The sequence below is a fragment of the Gopherus flavomarginatus genome, chromosome 7 (assembly GCF_025201925.1).
Source record: "Gopherus flavomarginatus isolate rGopFla2 chromosome 7, rGopFla2.mat.asm, whole genome shotgun sequence".
NCBI lineage: Eukaryota > Metazoa > Chordata > Testudines > Testudinidae > Gopherus > Gopherus flavomarginatus.
In genome coordinates, this window is record NC_066623.1 from 28,892,493 (window position 1) to 28,913,601 (window position 21,109).

Below are 21,109 nucleotides of genomic sequence, written 5' to 3' on the forward strand. Positions count from 1 at the left end.
TCCACATCAGACTGTCTCCTCTTATGAAGACCTTATTTCTCCTTTCACGTGCAGTGGTCACACTAAAAATGTTTCTCTTAGTTTGACTGTTTTTGCCAGTGTGCTGCTTTAAAAGGTTGGCGATTTAGAAACATTTTAAGTAACTTTCCTCTGTCATACCTCTGAGCTGCCCCTTGCTTTAAACCCTGATTTACTCCTATCTTCTCTCTCTTACATTCAAACTCGTTTGCATTATTAAAAGCTGCATTATGAAATGTAAATGATAGGAAGTGTCACTGATGCTAAAGAAATTGATCTCTCATCATTTAAAATGTTCTTTCCTACTTTTCTTGTGTACCTCATTTTGGACCCTTCTCTAGTCTTGGCAGGTTTTGAAGTATGTGACAAAGAGCGCTTAATCGAGTTCTCTTTAGAGGTAAATTATTGCTGCTGCTGACAAACCAACATGATCATTATTGAGTAATGTCTCACCTTTCTCCTGGGAACTGAAAGGACATATTAGTCAGCTTTGGGAACAAATGAGAATGTCAGGATTCGAACCCAGGCACTCCCACCTGAGAGCCCTTACTCCCTGGTTCTCCAAATTGGCCTCTTTTGAGTGCATGTAAACAGCAAATGCTGTTTCAGTTATAAAAACGGAGGCTGGTGTTACTAAACTAGAAAGCAGCCTTTTTATTATCTGGTAACCATTCTAATTTCATCATCGATGGCTCAGAAAACTTATGTTCCTAGTGCCAATTTTGACTGTACATATTTAATTTATTGAATCTGACTTTTACTGAGAGTGCCCAGCTTGAAAGTCGCCAACCATAGACAAATCCTGCTTTTCACAAGTATTTGAAATACAGCTTATTCTTGCAAAACAGCTACTCAGTGAAAGAATGGCTGAGAGTCTGCTGAATGTGCTGTACCTCAGGAAACTTTCACATTTATCTGCTGCCTGCATAATATATATTGCTGTGCACTGCAAAAACATGCATCTTATGTTATCTAATTGTTTCCTGACACATTTAGCAACATTTCACACTTTTTAAAGTGACATTAACATTGCTGACAGTGTAGGTGCTTCAATTAGGCTGGCTTTGAAGTGGAGCCAGAATGCTGTGCATGTCCCCTAACTGTGCTCATAGAAGAAGAAAAACATATGATTCACGAAAATTGGGACTTGGCCAATATTTTCATGTAGCTTCCTATTAATTGTGTCAACTCTATGTATATTTGCCCAGGAAAGGGTAGGGTAAGCTTCCTTTGTTATTTAAATCACCTCTAGTTATAAGCCAACATTGTCCACCACAGATACTCTCCATACTACTACTTGATGTCCAGAGGCCTTCTTCCATACTGCTACTAGATAAAGGTGGTAGTTGCTAGTAAGATATTGGCATTTGCTGTTTGAAAGTAATTTCTATTAAAATAGCATCGTATGTGGGTACAAAGTATAAGGAGTATCTGTATTTCCACAGAAATGCATGTTATATTCAATGAATTAATGTCAACATTTGAATGTTCACCACTATATTCATCTGTCTTTATTATTATGGTTTCAGTTATAATGGAAATACCTCATCTTCTTTCCTCTCTGAAAATATTCTACTCTCCCCTGAGTACCTTTCCTGGCTGTCTGCATTTACCCTTGTGTTTCCCATTAGGTGTTATCTAATTGATCATTTAAGAAATACTAATGTGAAAATTTCCCATCTTATTGTCCATCCTGTGCAGTGTGCAGTAAAGTGTGTGCAGTTTTATTTTGGCCTACATATAGGAAAAGAAAATCATGTATATTTGTGTCCTGGTCTTCAGAAACAGACCATAGAACAAAGATAGCTGGATTTAGTAAAAGGCATGCATTTGGTTGTATTTATGTATTATACAATCTCTAAATTATGTGGACCATCCACGTTTATCCTATATATGGAAAGATCGCATTTTAGATAAGTACAAATTAGGTGTGTCACAACCTCTCGATTATGAAGATTACCAGTTTTATAAAGCTACTGAAAATCTCATTTTGTTTATAAAATGCCCTCAGCTATGGTAAGCTAATTTCTTGATGTCTTTCTAAGTGTAATTTTTCAGAAAAGATATGCTGTTTAACTACAAGAAGTCGTTGTATAATATGTTGAAGATACATGTACTGGTGCAGCAGAAACCTGTGGAGACAGCTCATTTGTTAACCCCATAAATGAGATTCTTCCAATGGGAAAAGGCCAAGAATGCAAAGTTACAAATAAAATAAGATTCTCACTCTGTTTATCATTATTAAATCATAAAAGGTGATAGTCTTCCTAAAAGGATGTTTCATACAAATTCCTAAATTATGATTCATTGTGGAATGAAAAAATTTGGGCCTGAGCATCCTCCTGTTGAAGTTAATAGCAAAACTACAATTGACATCAGAGAGAGACTAATTGATCACTTGGCCATTTTTAGAGCACTGTAATCTCACTGACTCTGTCTCTCTCTTGTGTGTGATGAATAAACAGGTCTCTAAAAAACCCAGGGTTCAATCTCTGTCTCTGTAGGAAATTTAATAATTTTACATGGTACAAAAATATGAATATATTTGGCCAATTTACTGTACAGATGAATGGGCCCATTACTTCTATTTTAAGAAAATGCTCTAACAAGTAAATTGTAATCATCATGGCCTTTGACTGCCTCACTTATATTCTGCCCACTAATCTATTTCCCCTGGTACGTACTCTAATTTTCCATCCCTGTGCTGCTTCATATCGCTGCCTTTTTTTAATTAAAAAACCTGCTCCCAAATAAAATAAAATAAATCCTTCTCATCAATATGGAACTTTATGTCAAAAAATTTGGTGTCACCCACTTTTTCTGAGCTACAAATGAGAACTAGATTATTTTTTTCTCTCTCTTTCAAATGTCTGGCTTTCTAGAAGAAGGTTTTTTTTTAAAAGTCCCAATATATTTGTTAAAAGCTCTCTAAAATATTAAATATTTTTCCATAACATATGTTTCATATGCAAAATACATGATGGCATGTTGTAATATAAAGATTTGATTGGCATTCGGTTGAGCTGACCGACATAAATTTGAGGCATTACCATCATGGAGTAAATATGGTCAAGACAAACTCATGCCAACAAAACATAAACACAAACACTTACACCACTCCCACTCCCACAAAATAACCTTTGGTATAATACAAGACTATATTCCCATATGGTACAGCATATGCAGATTTTGAAAATATGAAAAGTCTTCTCTCTTCCTTTCATCTCACATGTAGTGTTGAAACAGAGCCAGTATGTGTGAGAATTCGTTGCACACACTATATACAGTGTCACATTCCTGTCTGAGGTGTGTCAAATCTCAAACCAGCTGCTTGTTTCCAACGGAATGTTGCAGAGAAATAATTAGAAGTCAGTTCTGCTCACTCATTTTCCTGGAAAGTTTAGGCTATATGCTATATTTCGTATTAATTCTGCACAAATTTGATGATGATAATAATAATAGAAGTTGAATCTTGTTATCAGTATTACAGTTATTTCCTGGATCAGGTTAGTGAAAAGGTCTAGGGCTAGCAAATTGGTGACTGGTCATTGCTATAAGGTCTAGTTCATTTCAGATTAACTTGTGTTTATATTTATGCCCATACTACATGCTAAAGGTGAAAGCAAATCCCATAATAGTTTTGTGTGTGTTATTTTTATGAAAGAAACACAAAAATGCATATAGAAACATAAGTGGCCTGTTAGAGCAATGCCACATTGCTTTTAGCCCATCTTCTGCAACTTCCAAAACTCTTTTTAGAGAGAAGCTCGGTGTCTAATGGAGCTGGGCATTAAGAACTCCCAAGTGCTAATTCTAGTTTAGACCTTGACTCAGTATTTGCCCTTGAGCATGTCACATATTTTTTGTTTATCTCAGTTTCCCCATCTATAAAAAAGGGTAGTATTTACCTATGTATCTTGCTGGGCTGTTGTGAAGGTCAATTAATTATCAAATGTTTGTAAAGTGTTACAAATGCAAAAAAAAAAAAAAAAGCAAAAGTTCTAAATATTGTTACAATTCATGTTTCCAGATCAGTGGGGATCGGTTGGAGTCAGCTATTAATAACCACCATAACTCTGTCTTTGTACACTGAATTGATATTTCTTTCTGATACTCTTTTTGTTGACATACAGTGCTTTGTTTTGTATTCACTCTTTTGTCCTTCCACCTTTTAGGGTCTGTCTTGCCCAGTTGGACTGTAAACTCTTTGGGGCAGCAACATTTTCACTTTTTATATTTGTACAGAGCATAGCTCAGTGGTGCTCCAGTCTCAGTTGGGTCCTGGGGCACTATTATAATACAAATAATAATGCTATTATTTCATACCTTATGTAATGTAAGGTTGATCTCTGCACACATACATAATTTAAGCAGAAAAATAGTTTGAAGCTGCGCTATTATTTCATATGCATAAAGTTCCTTCTGCAATTTGGTGTGTACCACTGGGGAGTTCCCTATGTGTTACTGTACAATAAAGAAAGCTAGGGCTTCATAATGCAAAACAGGATGCATATAGTATAAAAAAAAACACCAAAACCAGATGTTCAAATTGTACATTTTCTTCATTGCTGTATTTTTAGAAATGTTGAAAATGAGGGTGCATCATCTAACATAGTCATCTTGTGTCTTTAATGTTTGTGGCTAGCACATATGCAGCATATCTTCCTATGCCTCACTGACCTTGGCAGCATCGCAGAGGTCGCATTTCCACATGGATAAACTGCTCTTGAACAATTTCTCCAACTCACCAAACACAAACCATTTTTATTCCTTCCAAAATCAGGCATGCAGGTCTTCTTGTACTTCCCTCCCACCCCGCCCCCCAAACAGACACAGTCATTATGGACAGTTAAAAGAATATTGTGTCACCCATCTGTCAGCGTTTGGAGGAATAGAATAAGGCAAGATCTTGGACTTATGGGTCCTGTTATCAGAGAAGGGGGTGGTGCAATGACTCAGAGACTGGGAGTGAGGCAACATTGCCCTGTGCACCTGATTTTAGCCAGCTTTATGTTGGGGTGGGCTGAGCTGCCTCACTTCGGGGGAAAGATCAGGACTCAAGAGATGAAGAAAAGAGTGCACGGTGAGTGATGGGAAGATGGGACTAGGGAGAAGTGGGACTGAGAGGGTGTGAAATTGCGGATGACCAAACCCACTTTCAGCCTTAGCTCACTCTTGCAAATGTGACTTGCCCATTATACGTGTCTACAGTATTCCTGAGCAGAGATGCAGAAATGGCTCAGTCACTGCATTCACACAATGGAGTCTGGGATGTGTCTTAAGGATTCCCTTATAATACTCCACTGTCTCATAACTCCTAGTTATGGCCCATTTCTCACAGTAGTATAATTTCATTGACGGGAATGAGGTAATTCACATTGATTATACTTATTACTGTCCCATGTCTTTATTAGTATTGATGGGCACCTGTAGCAAAAACATTCTAAGAGGGAGGTTCAGGCCAGATATATTCTGTGCTACATTCATACATCTCTTGTCCCATGACTGCAGTGAGTTCCCATATTCGGGCCATTGGAGGCAGTTGTCATTATTAGTGACAGAATTCTGCATGTGCTTTTTTACTTGTGCTAATGCCCACTGTGGTCACAAATGGATCGGGCTATGCCCATATTTGAAATCTGCATTCATTTCTACCTTTGGTGAAATGCTGTTGTAAGGTCAATTCATGGCTACATATGATTGCCACAACTGGATTTTTTCCTCTGTTACAGAATTTTGCAAGAAATCTGTACTTCTAACACGTCATGTCCAGGATCTTGCAGAACAGACAAAAGCAAGAAAATATAAGTGTCATCACTATGTTTTAGACATATTATATACAGTCTTGCTCCCAGTGAAGTCAGTGGCCAAGTTCCCATTGACTTAAGTGGTTTCAGGCCCATAATTTGTGTTTGCTTCCCATGCTTACCATCTGGCATGTTTCCTAGTCGCAGGAAAAATATGTGAGTAACTAAATAAAACATGGAAATTGCTTAGCAAATACAGTAAAATTTACTATACAGGAAATTTTCTTGTAGACAGATCATCCAAAGTAACTAAACATCCTAATTACTTGTCAAATTGGGGGCTTCATAGAGTGTACACATCAAAAAATGTAAACAAAGAAAACAATTACAAAGAATATTGTTCCAGTATCTCATCCTTAAATTGCGTTGGCATTTTGATTGTGCTGCAGTTGCATTGAACATTGCCCATAGTAGTGCCTCTGAAAATGTTACTTCTGGGAATATTATAGGGATAAGAAATAATTTTCTGTCTGAGACACAGGGATTATATACCCCAGGTCATTCCGGGGTCTAGCTGCCTCAATATGGGAGGACTATCATTCATCTTTTCTCTCTTCAGAGGTGCTGTAGGAACTGTATTTTAGTGTGGGTCCGGTCCCAGTAAACATGCAGCTAGAAAGATGGCAGAAGAATGGTTTAATTTTATATTGCTTTCTGCTGTTTTCTGCTGGTGGGAAGTGGGTCTGATCGTTCTAAATGGCTGAACAGGAAGTTGCATGGTTTTGCAAAATATAAAAGATAAAAGGTGTAACCAGCGATTATCTTTATGTATCCATTGTGGCCACTAAGGCCCAAGTCCTGCAAAGCTCTTAAACACATACTTAACTTTTAAACATGTGAGTAATCCCATTGGCCTGTTAACATCAATGGAAAGACTCCCATTAATTTTAATTGGTCTCTGGATCAAACCCTGAGCACTTTACTGGATTGGGCCCAAGTGAGCTGAGATACAGAACAGGAGAAACATAAGTATTCTGCTGAATTGAGGGGTAGACATATGCTTAATTTTAAGCATGTGCATAATCCCATTGTGAAAGCAACCTGAGGGAGAGCATTACTTTGATTTAAGAGCTAGTTCCTCAGCTGCATTTTAATCCTGGGAATATGCTTTCTATGGTTTTTTTTTCTTTTTGTAATAAATTATAAGTAACCAAGGGGTTGTTTTTGTATGAAAACTCTTTGGATCAAATGCTGAAATAGTTGTGACTGGGATATGCAGAAGCTCAGCACTCTCAGGATCTGGTCCTTTGGCTTTCTTATTTGTGGACATTTCTGTGGGATAGAAATGGAGCTAACTAGGCCTCCCTTCCCACCCTTTTCGTTTAGCTGTATCTCATTCATCCAGCATCAGCTCATCTAATCAGTTACAGGCTGATGCTGTGGAGACATTCCTAGAATGATTTCACAACATAGCTGATCATTCTGAATATGATACAAAGGGGCGAGTTGGTACCAGTGGTCATTAGGTATTTTGATTCTGCCCCAACTGTATTCATATATACTAATGGCCAGTTTTATGTGACTTTTTTTTAATATTTTTTTTCATTACACTCATTGCTGACCTTTGATCCCTGTGTCCTCTTTACCAGGTCGTCCCATTCCACCTACATCCTCGTCTAGCCTTCTCCCATCTGCTCAGCTGCCCAGTTCCCATAATCCTCCACCAGTTAGCTGCCAGATGCCATTGCTAGACAGCAATACCTCCCATCAAATCATGGACACCAACCCTGATGAGGAATTCTCTCCCAATTCATATCTACTAAGAGCATGTTCAGGGCCACAACAGGCTTCCAGCAGCGGTAAGGAAATTGCAAGCATATGGAATGTGATTATGACCTTTTATTGTGTCATGTTTGCAAGTATATGTGTGTATCATACAAAATGGTGACTCCTCAATATGAAAATGAAGACAAAATAACAATCTTTTGTAATTTATTGCATTTAAGTTTTTTGGGGAAACACTATGTATCATATTTATTTTTCCTTTATTTCACTGTAGAGTATTTCTTTTATGTTAAGAGTGATTTAAGGCATGTAAAAACTATTAGTGCATCCCTGTTGCTGAGAGAATGACTTACTCAACTAGGTGGTATGCCTTGAAGCAGTCTCTTGTAGAAAGGACATGTCTATAAGGTACTGTACTGTAGTGGTTTGCATTTTTATAGATTAATGATGTATGTAAAACAAGTTGTGAGGCTGTATACCAGAAAGCATGTCATGCACTGGTTATTGTGTCTGTGCTCTTGTTTCAATAATATATCTAATCCTAGCTTGTCAGTCTACATATAATTAAACTATTGATGTTTTCAGAAAACTAATTTATGTCTGGAAAACATTTTAGGCCCAGTTTTCAAAAGTGGGATCTGATTTTGTGTTGCTCTGTTTGGTGCCTCAATATTTAGGTGCCCATCTTGGGCCAATAAGGCCCATTTTCAGAAATGCTGAGCCCTCATGACTCCATCTGTAGTCAGTAGAATCTGCGAATGCTCAGTGCTTTCTGAAAATGAGGTTCAAGATGTCTCAGGCTAAGGGACCCAAAATCACAGACTAGTTTTGGAAACATAAGGCTCACAAATCTTCACTTATTTTTTGCATTAGGTAATTTTGTCAAGGAAATGCATCCAATTGATATGTACCATATTCAGATATGTGTGTGTGTAATTCCTATTAACTTAAGTGGGAGTTATCAGAGGACATAGTCTGACCCTTAGTCTCTTGCCTGGGAAAGTTTCAAATATTCTTTATAAAAACGCATTTGACCCTAATTCTGCTTAACGATGCTATTCTGAACTTCTGTTTTGGAAGGTTATTCACCTACTGTTGTAGTTAACGTACATTTAAAATCCTTAGCTAATAAAAGCGTTTTACTTACAATTTTATAGCCTTGACATTTAACCACAATGAACACACAGAAAAGTGATAGAAAAAGTAGAAGATGCAGTTACTGATCGCTCACAACTTCTCCCCAGGTCCTCTGTTCTCTGTAATGATGTAGGTCTGCGTGTGTAATAACCTTAGTCCCAGATTTGGACCTTAGCATCCAAAATATGGGGGTTAGCATGAAAACCTCCAAGCTTAGTTACCAGCTTGGACCTGGTACCTGCTGCCACCACCCAAAAATTTAGAGTGTTTTGGGGCACTCTGGTCCCTCTGAAAAACCTTCCCTGGGGACCCCAAGACCCAAATCCCTTGAGTCTCACAACCAAGGGAAATAATCCTTTTTCCCTTCCCCCCTCCAGGTGCTCCTGGAGAGATACACAGACACAAGCTCTGTGAAACTACACAGAGGGACTCCCCCTCTCCGTTCCCAATCCTGGAAACAAAAAGTACTTTCCTATTCCCCCAGAGGGAATCCAAAGTCAGGCTAGCAATCCAACACACAAATCTCCCCTTGATTTCTTCCTCCCACCAATTCCCTGGTGAGTACAGACTCAATTTCCCTGAAGTAAAGAAAACTCCAACAGGTCTTAAAAGAAAGCTTTATATAAAAAGAAAGAAAAATAAGTACAAATGTTCTCTCTGTATTAAGATGATACAACACAGGGTCAATTGCTTAAAAGAATATTGAATAAACAGCCTTATTCCAAAAGAATACAAATCAAAGCACTCCAGCACTTATATTCATGCAAATACCAAAGAAAAGAAACCATATAACTTACTATCTGATCTCTTGGTCCTTACACTTAGAAACAGAAGATTAGAAAACAGAACTACTTCTCCAAAGCTCAGAGAAAGCAGCCAGACAACAAAGACCCCAGACACACAATTCCCTCCACCCAAAGTTGAAAAAATCTGGTTTCCTGATTGGTCCTCTGGTCAGGTGTTTTAGGTGAAAGAGACATTAACCCTTAGCTATCTGTTTATGACAGCGTGACACTACAGATCCTGTGTGGCACGGATCTTTTGGTATTTATGCACGTGCCCTGTACATTTTAATTATGAACTTGCTGACTAAGATATACTAGCGTTAAATCAGATTACAACACATTGGTGCACCCAGCAGAGTCATCTGCTGGATGCAGTCATACATGGGATCCCAAATGTTTGGCTGGAGAATGGAGAAATGTGGCACTAAAAAGCATCTGCAGGTTTAACTGAATGACTCTTTTTACTTCATTTTAAATGATAATTTATCATTGCAAGTCTTTTATGTCTTAGAGCCTTGGGGTGGCCCTGGCCATGTTTCATGTTTCTCTCAGGCTGTGGGCTGATACTATGTACCTTTATAGTATACTCAAAAATGTTTTGAATTGCTTTTTTAAAGGTTGGTATGGCTCAGCATTTTGGCTTTGTGCCCCACCATAACCATTTTAAAGCATACTCCATTTTCCCCTTTAATAACGTATCAGGTTTCTCAAGAGGGGAGCTTATTATGTTTCATTTCTAATTTTGAAGGTACCACAAACAGGTGATTATCTATTACCTCATTCCGATCACAAATGTATGCAGGATTCTTTGAACAGCACTTTGTAGTGGCAAGGGGGGCTCTTCAGAACTTGCCAACTGCCTTAAATAACTAAATAAGTATTCCAGGTATTTTCTTTAGTGTACAAGTGAATGCTGAAGATACTAATATTTATCTTAAATAGGTAACGCTCACATGTTCTTAAGCATCAGCTTGTATAAGTGCTAAGTTTTACAATAACAAAGCTGCTTTCTACGTGCAAGACTTAAAGTAGCGTATGTCATCGATAGAGATGATCCTGGGCTGTAAAATTCAGACCTGAAATCATAATCTGATTTTTGAATGCCTATGAAATGGCATTTGAATGCCTTTGGATCCAAGGTTTCAGTTCAGCACGTAATAGAGAGGGGAGAGAGATTAAATATTGGAAACTAGATCTGTGTTTGGATTCTAAACCCCGAACATTTTGGATCTAAGGCCCAACTTTGGTTATTAATGCATGACAAAGATTTTATATTTAAAAGCTCTGATGCAAACACTTAAATAAACATAGAAGACCATATTAAATTTAAGAATTCTCATGTTGATCATGTTACTTAATAAGGGTATTCCCATTTGGCTGATGGTATACTTATATTTGCCTCAACCCCATGATTACAGGATAAGTCCTAAATGGGTTTAAGATGTGGCTTCCTGGATGTGAGTTGATAGTCATCCATATGTACTGACCTGGGCCCTTCATGATAGCCTTTCTTGATATATTTGGAAAATGCATATGCTTAAAAAAAATTACCTAATCTAATCTTCCATCAAATGAGCAATCCATTGTTGATATTATGAAAGCCTTTAATCTACAATAAATCTTTATTAGAACTCATCAGAGCTTCTAGTTTGAGAGAAATGTGATTATAGCACTCTTAAAATGACATTACATCATTGGGGTGATTGGTTTATCATTTGGAGAAGCGACATCAATCATAACTAGCATAACCACACAGTAAATGAATTCAACCTTTCTACTGTGGAACAATGACACTATAATTGCTCAAAATCAGGCTTAAAATGAAATCAGAAAATGCACTTTCTTCAAATATGATGTTAACTTAATGGAATATATTATTAAAAATCATGTTTGAGGAAATTCTGTGTAATTAAAAATATGTGGAAATGTATTCCTTTTTTCTCTCATTAGAACCTGATTTCAGTTGCAGAACCATTTTATATGCAACAGAGATTATGCTGTTTTTAATTGAATGCCCATCATTTATGTTTTCTACTTTTATTTCTTAATATACTATTCAGCAGAATTATATATTAAGGAGGACAGGAGGCTGTTGAAATATAGTGCACCTGCTGGTAATATTTTTGAAAAACTCACAAATATTATAGAGGAAAATGAAACCAAAAATATGTAGCATTTTATACATGTAAAGATACCAAAAGGCAAAATATTTCCATAAGGGGTCAATTTTGTCACTAAACTATCTAGAATGGTTTCTTACAGTTAACATGGAAAACAGGCTCATTTTCTTTTGTTGTATAGACACAGGATGTGCTTTTTTGTGATTATGTTTAGAAATGACCTTTATCTAAAGAAAATATTATTTTGATGTGTGCATTCAAAAATGGACAACAGTGGTTATCTGTCCATAGGCTGTACATTTCATAGATAAACAGAATAGATTTTAAGTTACTAACACTCATTTTTTCTTGTCAAATTAAGATTTACTGCTCTTTGAACATCAATCCTGGAAACAAGAGAAGTTTGTGTTTTCTGTTTTCAGTATAACTAACATACCCCTGGATACAATTTATTTTTTTCTGAAATGAGTACCATCTTGCATAATAAATTTTGTTTCATTGATTAGTTAATTAGAGCCTTATTTAAGATCCAGCACTATTCTTTCATTCGGAATCCTCTGAGTCCTATAGATAATATGAAAGCAAATGCAATGTTAATTTCTTTTTGTCTGCATAAAGTATTTTGAATTTGAGAATAGGGGAAGCTAGAAATTTTACCAAGTCCTGAGACTGAAATCTGTTCTTCATTTGCTCTGAGCTGTTTTCCAGTGGTTTACAGGAATCTAAATGAAAGCAGAATTTGGCCCAATTTTTCAGTGTTTATGTATCTTTTGACACAGATGAACTAATGTAAAGCATTTGGCCTAGTATAGCAGTATACATTCACAGAGCATTCTGGACATAGCCTAGAAGAAAGAAATTTGATTTTTCACAGGTGCCATTGTGTCTGGGGGGATGGCGACAGGTGGAATGGTTATGAAATGTGCAGTTGTTATTGGGTAGGTTAATATAAATTATTTAACTCACTGGTTTTGACCTTGCTCTCAAAGGGTCTTGGTTCTGTGTTAAACTCAAAATAAATAGTAACAAAAATCTTATTAACATAACCCAAGTTTGATATGATGACACATGTGGAATGTGAAACATAGATTCATAGAATCATAGAATATCAGGGTTGGAAGGGACCTCAGGAGGTCATCTAGTCCAGCTCCGTGCTGAAAGCAGGACCAATCCCCAACTAAATCATCCCAGCCGGGGCTTTGTCAAGCCTGACCTTAAAAACCTCTAAGAAAGGAGATTCCACCACCTCCCTAGGTAACCCATTCCAGTGCTTCACCACCCACCTAGTGAAAAAGTTCCAACCTAAACCTCCCCCATTGCAACATGCTATAATGCTGTGTGAATGCCTAGTTAAAAGGATCTGCCTTCCTCAGCAAGGTACTAATAGGTACTACAAAATACAGCAAGGCTTCATATTTAGGGATTTGGATTCAAATGCTCATAAACTACCTTTTCCTGCAGTCTGTTCCAGTGGATAGAAAGCATTGCTCTCAAGGAATCTGGGATTTTTTATTATTACATCACCCCTGAAGGTCTTACTCCAGATTCTCTTCTACTAGTGTTCAAAGCAGTCTGCTTTCTGACCTTCTACAGTTCAGAGTTACATAAACAGATGCCTCCAGTAGTATAATTTAAAACCCTATGGAAGAAGTCATCGTCAAAAAAAAAAAAAAGAGAAGAATCCCACAGAAAAACAATGAAGTCTCCCGCAGACAGTGAAGTATCAGCCCCCACTGAATGGAAAAGTAGTTTCTGTATCCTCCGGCTTACATAGCAGAAAATAAAATAGCAACAAGAAAAATCCTGAATTCTTAGCTTACTTCTTTCCATGAAGGATTGATTTCATGTTATTTAGAAGACTAAATAAAAGGGTTTGGGTAACTCAGTAGGTAGCACCTTCATCTTTTTGCTAGAAGAACATCCGTTTAAACTGTAGATAAGAAATCTAGGCATGCATATCCATCCCAGCATGATTTCAGTGGCTGCTGGATTGCTAGAGGAACTATTCTTCTGTATTAAACTGGACTAAATACTGCTGGTATTAAAGATCCCCTGGCACTTTTTAAAATAGAATGTACAGGTCAGTTTTTTAAAAGAAAAAAATATATAATCTCCTTGGAAACAAACACTGATGCTTGAAAGTTATGGGCCCAATCCAGCATAAAATCCTTACTGTCAACCATCTGTGCCACTCATGGAAAAGATGTAGATCTTAGAGCTGTGAAAGGCAAACATAAAGCATTTGGCACTAAGGCTGACCTTCCAAAAAACCTACGTATTAATTTAGTTCTATAATGGCATCTTTCAGTACCACACCCAGGCGGTGTCTATGCCTGCTTTTACCCCATGTTTCTCTAATCTCATAGGACTCCTCATTGGTGACTAACCAAACTAGTGAAATATAGTTCCACTCTAATTCAAAGTAACTTTCTTGTGAGGCCTATGGAGAGACACACAGAGCCTCAGACCATTTCAAGAAGAGTTTACCCTTCGTGAGAGCCCTCCTCCTGATCACTGTCAGGTAGGGTTGCCAGGTGTCCAGCTTTTGACTGGAATGCCCAATAGAAAAGGGACCCTGGTGGCTCCAGTCAGAACTGCTGACTGGGCCATTAAAAGTCCAGTGGGTGGCACAGTGGGGCTAAGGCAGACTCCCTGCAGCTTTCGGAAGCAGCGGCATGTCCCCCCTCCAGCTCCTAGATGTAGGGGCAACCAGGGGGCTCCGCACGCTGCCCCCACCCCAAGTGCGAGCTCCGCAGCTCCCATTGACTGGGAACTGCGGCCAACGGGATCTGCGGGGGCAGTGCCTGCAAATGGGGCGGTGCACAGAGCTGTTTAGCCCACCTCCGTGTAGGAGCCAGAAGGGAGACATGCTGCTGCTTCCAGGAGCTGCCTGAGGTAAGCGCCACCCAGAGCCTGCACCCCATCCCCTGCCACAGCCCTAATCCTCCTCTTTCCCTCCAAACCCCTCAGTCCCAGCCTGGAGCACCCACCTACACCCAAAACCCCTCATCCCCAGCCCCACCCAGAGCCCACACCCCCAGCTGGAGCCCTCACTCCGCCCCCCTCTCCTGCATCCCAACCCCCTGCCTCAGCCTGGAGCCCCCTTCCACACCCTGAACTCTTCATTTCAGGTCCCACCCCAGAGCCCGCATCCCCAGCTAGAGCCCTCACCGCTCCTGCACCCCAAACCGCTAAGCCAGCCTGGTGAGAATGAGCGAGTGAGTGAGGGTGGGGAGAGCGAGCAACAGAGGGAGGGAATGGAGTGAGTGGGAGCGGGGCCTTGAAGAAGGGGCAGGGTGGGCAGTGCCTTGGAGGAGGGGAGGGGCAGAGTGCGTGGCATGAGTGTTCAGTTTTGTGCAAGTAGAAAGTTGGCAACCCTACCGTCCTGCTGCCTCTCCTCTCCACTGTTATTTTCCTTTTTCCTTTTAATTTGGTCCCTCTTGAGCTCCCTCCTGGCCGCTGGAGTGGAGATATCAGCCACAGAAGGGTAGTTGTGGCTCTGAATCCCTTCATGCTTGTGCATCTAATTGTAGGTGCATGGATTAAGATGTCAATGACTTTTATTCCTAGAATCTGAGTAGTGTAGAAGGCTTCATTTTAGGCATCACCAATACAATGCCTAAGATAAGTCAGTGACCACCTTAGGCAGGTAAGGCTCCATGCAGGCAGAGGCACATTCTTTTTTTTAAAAGAATCCTATTTGTAGTTTCCAGTCTGCACATTTCATGCACAGTCCCATATTATATATCAGTAAAAATACCTTGAGAAACAGCATTGTATGCTCTTGAGATTTCAAATTGAAATACCACAAGCAAGCATTTTCTCTCGGTATTTTACAGCAATGCAAGGGAGGGAATTGAAGACTGAGCATTTCAATTTCTATATTCAAATTTAAAAATGCTCATTTCCTGTTAATTTGGGGTCCCAAAACTACAGGTTGTTTTTGTATTGTTTCCCTTCCCACTGGTGCCTGCTGCATGCTGCCCCAGAAATAATAAAGAGCTAAACTAACTTGAAGAATTGTGCACTGAATGATCAATATGGAGAGGGTGAACCCAAAAAGCATTTTCTTCTCAGGAAATAGTTGACAATATATAGGGCTGGGTATCCAGCTTTCATGTTTTCTTTCTTTAGGGTAGATGAGATGGGGTAGAAACGTATTGCATTTTGTCAGCTATATTTGTTTAGAGAACTGTTTAGAAAATGGTAGCTGATACCAAGGAGGGCTCAGGAACTAATGACTTTCTGTGCATATTGTTTTGAGCTGGATTTATATATTTATCAGGTATATCTTCAAAAGGGAATTTTCTGTACTTTAGTTGTAATTTCTTCACTTTTCCATCTCTTTAATTTGGGGGCACTATCTAACTCTCCTGCTGCATCTCTTGAGCACCAACAAGGTTTCTTCCCATTTTAAAATGGCATTAGAACTGGAGAAGCTGCACAGAGCATGTTTCTGCATTGAAATTTAAAAGTCGTTTCCCCCCTTAAGAATTAGCTCCTTTATGCTGCAACTATTACTGATACTTTTGCTGCTGCTGTTAAACTGTGTAAAAGCAGTTGAGGATGCCAGCAGCTCTCTGAATTTCAGCCATTAGACTTGAATTCAGATGTTAGGTATTGCAGAAACAATATAGTTATTAATTTATGAACTCATAATCATAACAGCTAAACAAATGGTTGAACAAGTCACAAGCAGAAGTTGGTAAGGTAACAAAACAAGCTATATTACATTAAAAAAGAATCTAAAATTGACAATAGGTCCTGATGATGTTATTTTAATCAAACTGTGCCCTTGAGAGGTATAGTGATGTTCAGAGTTTGTTTGTGTTTTTAAATCTTTTTGTTTGTTTTTTCATACTCGTAAAATATTATGAATTGGCACCTTTGGAGAACTGCAGCCGCTCTTTAGCAATAGAAGTTCAGCAAAGACAGTGGCAGTGCCAGCTTTCCAAGCTTCACTCCTTCCATTATGTCTCACCCCTGTTGTCTGATCCCACTTCTAATAAATGAGAAAATAGTTCAGTCTCCATGGTCATTTGATCCTTGTCAGTTTTATGCTGGGAGTGCCAGTTAATGCCAATTGCAGTTCTGTCCCCATTCAACTTGTTTGAGACCACCAATTTATTTTACCTATATAAGACTTCAAGTTTTCCAGACAAGTGAGACAGGCCAGCAGTTGCATTGTGCAACTGTGTCAGAATATGAGTACTGTTAATAAATGGTTAATCAATTGTTATGCATAGTTATAGAGTTAAATAGGTTAATAGGCTTCTTGTAACCATCCATAATACCTTATTCTTATGTGCTTATAAACATCTGCATCACATAGTACTCATGTCTGTAATATGAATAGAAACTCTATTAAACATTATAAAACTATTTATATATGTACCCTTACCTAAGGTGTGATCATTGCGTGTGTATTATATCTGGTGTTTGCACTGAGGCACTTAGAGTAGGACATTGTGAACACTCGTGATCCTGAAATGGTTAGGAAAGGATTATAAGTAAAATTAACGTTTTCTACTAGTGTTCTGTTTTACTAGAAAACAATTATTATTTCTAAGAAAATAGCTTGGAGTTGAACCAATTCTATCAGTGAATGCTCAACCACGGTTACCCAGCAATAAAATAAAGAGATGATCAATCAGTTTTCGGTTACTGTTTGGAGCCAGTCTTTACATTAAATTTTAAAACTAAGATGACAGGTTCTTTCTCTCTCTCTTGTTTTTAATATCTCAGCAAAAATATCACCATTCCTTTTACCATTAGACAATTCATGCTCCTCTTCCTACCCAATTGTAACAGAGAAAGCTGAGGATGTGAATGTTTGTATAAGTTGCGAATTATTGGCTTCATCAAATACCTACTTTTCAAATATATCGACATGAAAGTGGAGGGAAAAATCCTATTTCTTTGTGCCAGCTCCCCAAATATTTCCACAATGCATTCTATGGCATTCACACTCAACTGAAATTGCATTTCAGTCTGTTCCATTTGATTGGATTCCATGTTTTCTTACCATCTGTCGTAATGGTACACTTATTCACAGTTCCCTAGCTTAGTTTTGTTTCAGTGGCCTTTTCTATGTACCTAGGATGCCTTGCCATTCAGCTCCCTCCCTTTCCCCCTCCATGCTAAGGCTATTGTTTTACATGTTGCTCTCTCTCTCTCTGCTGCAGTAGTTGTCTTTCTGTTCATTGCATTTGTGTGAGATGCCATGTTGCTATAACAGCACAGGGATCTTTACTAGCTGAGCTCTTTTCCTATTTTTTAACCAGTTCTTCTTATGCTCAGGTCAGGTCTAGCAATTTGGTAAATCAATAAATACACAGAACCAGAAAGGGACAATGCCTACTTCAAATATTATGATGACTTTCCAGTGAATTGTGATTATTGTAGTGGTTGTAACCTGTACTATGTCTCTTCTATCCCAGAACTGATTAGGATTTAAAACTTGAGGGATCCAGTGGCAAAATAATTCATAAGTGAATAAGAAAGTTGTATTATTTAGAGCAGATTTTGAGCTTGGTGCCTCTATTTATCATCCCTAAATTGCCAGAAGAGATTCTGCCTCCCGAGGTGTGTGATCTCTCCTCTAGATATATTGCAGTAAAATCTGCTTGCTGTGAACTCTTACACAGTGAAACTTTGTTTGTAATATACAGAGGGAAAGTTCCCAGTTGTTTCAGCACACTGTTGGGTGCCAAGATTTGGGCTGCTTTTTGGCAGACATACCCCAAGAGAGCCTCTGAGGCCGCAGGTTTGTCTGCACACTTCTTCTGGCAGCAAGCAGAGTATGTACAAAGCACAAAGCCTAGCAGGGGTATAAAAGTGTAGATCGGGGTAGGCAACCTATGGCAATGTGCCGAAGGCGGCACATGAGCTGAATTTCAGTGGCAATCACGCTGCCCGGGTCCTGGCCACTGATCTGGGGGAGCTCTGCATTTTAATTTAATTTTAAATGAAGTTTCTTAAAGATTTTAAAAACCTTATTTACTTTACATACAACAATAGCTTAGTTATATATGATAGACTTATAGAAAGAGACCTTCTAAAAACTTTAAAATGTATTACTGGCTCGTGAAACCTTAAATTAAAGTGAATAAATAAAGACTCAGCACACCACTTCTGAAAGGTTGCTGACCCCTGGTGTAGATGGTGAGGCACTGCTTAGGCAAGTAAAGACACACCTGAACCCAAGGATACGAACCCTAATGGCTCTCCACATTCCCGAGTAGGGCCCTAAAGCTAAACTGCTATTTTTAGCAGTGTAGTGTCCCATTTCCGGAGTCTGCTTGCTACAGGGAAAGGCTCTGGCAGCTCCTCCCTGCTAGAGTGTGGAGATTTCCCTTGCTGCAGGGAAAAACTCCAACAATGGAGAAAGGCTCTGGCAGGAGGGAGGCAGTGGGGAAAGGCTCCAGCAGTTCCACATTGCTGGAGCCTTTCCCTGCTGATAACCTCTTCCCTGCCCCTACCCCACCCCCGTCAGAACCTTTGAGTCATGTGGCTATACACTGCAGTGTGGACTCAACCTGCTTTGTGCTGTGGTGGGTAGATGCACATACCATACATGCTGCCACCAATGAGTGGTATGCAGTGTAGACGTAGCCTTGGTCATGGAGACCCCATGTCAGGAACAGGTTGGAGTGTTCGCTGATTGAGCACCATGTGGTTTGGAGTACAACCTGCTTCACAGTGCTCCCAGTCTCCTATAGAGATGATAATCTTAGCCCCTGAAGAATAAGATTTCTCAACCCTTATCACTGACTTGACATGGGCATATTTTTCTGTTTAACATGAAACCTCCAGGGAGTGCATTTGGTCTGGAGAGGAGTAGTGGTTTTGTGGTTAAGTCATTGGCCTGGAGCTCAAAAGATCAGCATTCAGTTCCTGGCTCTATCTCAATCTTCCTGTATGTAACCTTCTACCTTGGTCATGTATTCTCTCTCTGCCTCAGTTCCCCATATGCAAATCAGATATAATTAAACTTCCCTCCTTTTGTATTGTATTGTGAAGTGCCAAGATACTATGGTGTTACAGCCATATAAGTACCAGATTCCCATTCCCCTGTTCCTTTTCACAAAACCACACCTCAGTCATGGACACATTTCTTACTGCAAAAGTGATATAAAACTGGAATTCCCAGCTGTCATTTAACATGTCTTCCTGGGACAGGTGGAAGTTTGGGCCGAGATAATGTAGTACACTGAATTAATTAAGTTATCAATTAGTTCATGGTTTTGAGTGCTATATAAGTAGAGCTGGGTGAAAAATTTTGGGCAATAGTAAATTAGCATTTTTCAGAACACCGAAACTGTTCATGAACTGAGGCTGAATTCTGCAAAAAGTTTCAGCCAAAAATAAAAAATGCTTTCACAAAAGTCCAAGAGTTCATTTTGACCATTTCAAAATAAAATGTTTTGACTTTTCATTTTGTAAAAGTGTTTTAGTTTGAAATTTAGCTTTTTTTAAACAAAAAGGGGAGCCAAAAACACCTGAAAATGACCCCTTCCCCCTCCCCCAATGACCCTGTCATAAACAGATGGTTAAGGGTTAATTTCTCTTTTACCTGTAAAGGGTTAAGAAGCCCAGTAAACCTGGCTGATACCTGACCAGAAGACCAATAGGGGGACAAGATACTTTCAAATCTTGGTGGAGGGAAGTCTTTATATATATATTTTTTTTGTTTGTTGTTCACTCTTGGGGCTAAGAGGGACCAGACGTACACCCAGGTTTTCCCAGTCTTTCTGAATCAGTCTTTCATGTTTCAAAATTGTAAGTAATAGCCAGGCAAGGCATATAAGTCTTATGTTTGTTTTCTTAACTTGTAAATGTGTCTTTTTGCTGGAAGGATTTTTACCTCTGTTTTCTGTAACTTTGAATCTAAGGCTAGGAGTGGTGGTCCCTCTGGTCTGCATGAATCTGAGTACCCTGTAAAGCATTTTCCATCCTGATTTTACAGAGATAATTTTTACCTTTTCTTTCTTTAATTAGAAGTTTTCTTTTTATGAACCTGATCAATTTTTCCTTATTTTAAAATCCAAGGGATTGAGTCTGAACTCACCAGGGATTGGTGGGGGGAAAGGAGGTGGGATGGTTAATTCCTCCTTGTTTTAAGATCCAAGGAGTTTGGATCAGTGTAAAGCCTCTCAAGGCAACCCAGGGAGGGGAAAGTCTGGGGGGAAAAGGAGGGAGATGGTTAATTTCTCCTTGTTTTTAGATCCAAGGGGTTTGTGTCTGGGTTCCCCAGGGAAGGTTTTGGGGGAACAGAAAATGTGCCAGACACTAAATTCTGGCTGGTGGCAGCGTACCAGATTTAAGCAAGTAATTAAGCTTAAAAGTGTTCATGCAGGTCCCCACTTTTTGTACCCTAAAGTTCAAAGTCGGGGAAAAACCTTGACAGACCCCTTTCTCCCAAAAATTTATTTATTTATTTATTTATTTATTTATATTTATTTATTTATTTATATTTTGGTGAGAAAATGCAAAAATAAAATCAGTTTGGGTTTGA

The 21,109-nt window shown here is 38.9% G+C and overlaps 1 protein-coding gene across 4 annotated transcripts in view; it reads left to right on the plus strand.

Annotated features, from left to right (window-relative positions):
* Positions 1 to 21,109, plus strand: part of TENM2 (teneurin transmembrane protein 2) — a 2,274,099-nt gene that overhangs the window by 1,928,925 nt on the left and 324,065 nt on the right. For all 4 annotated transcript variants that reach the window (XM_050962494.1, XM_050962493.1, XM_050962495.1 and 1 more), the window contains one exon: positions 7,415 to 7,624. In XM_050962494.1, the coding sequence (XP_050818451.1) occupies positions 7,415 to 7,624 (210 nt within the window). The remainder of the gene's footprint in view (positions 1 to 7,414; positions 7,625 to 21,109) is intronic.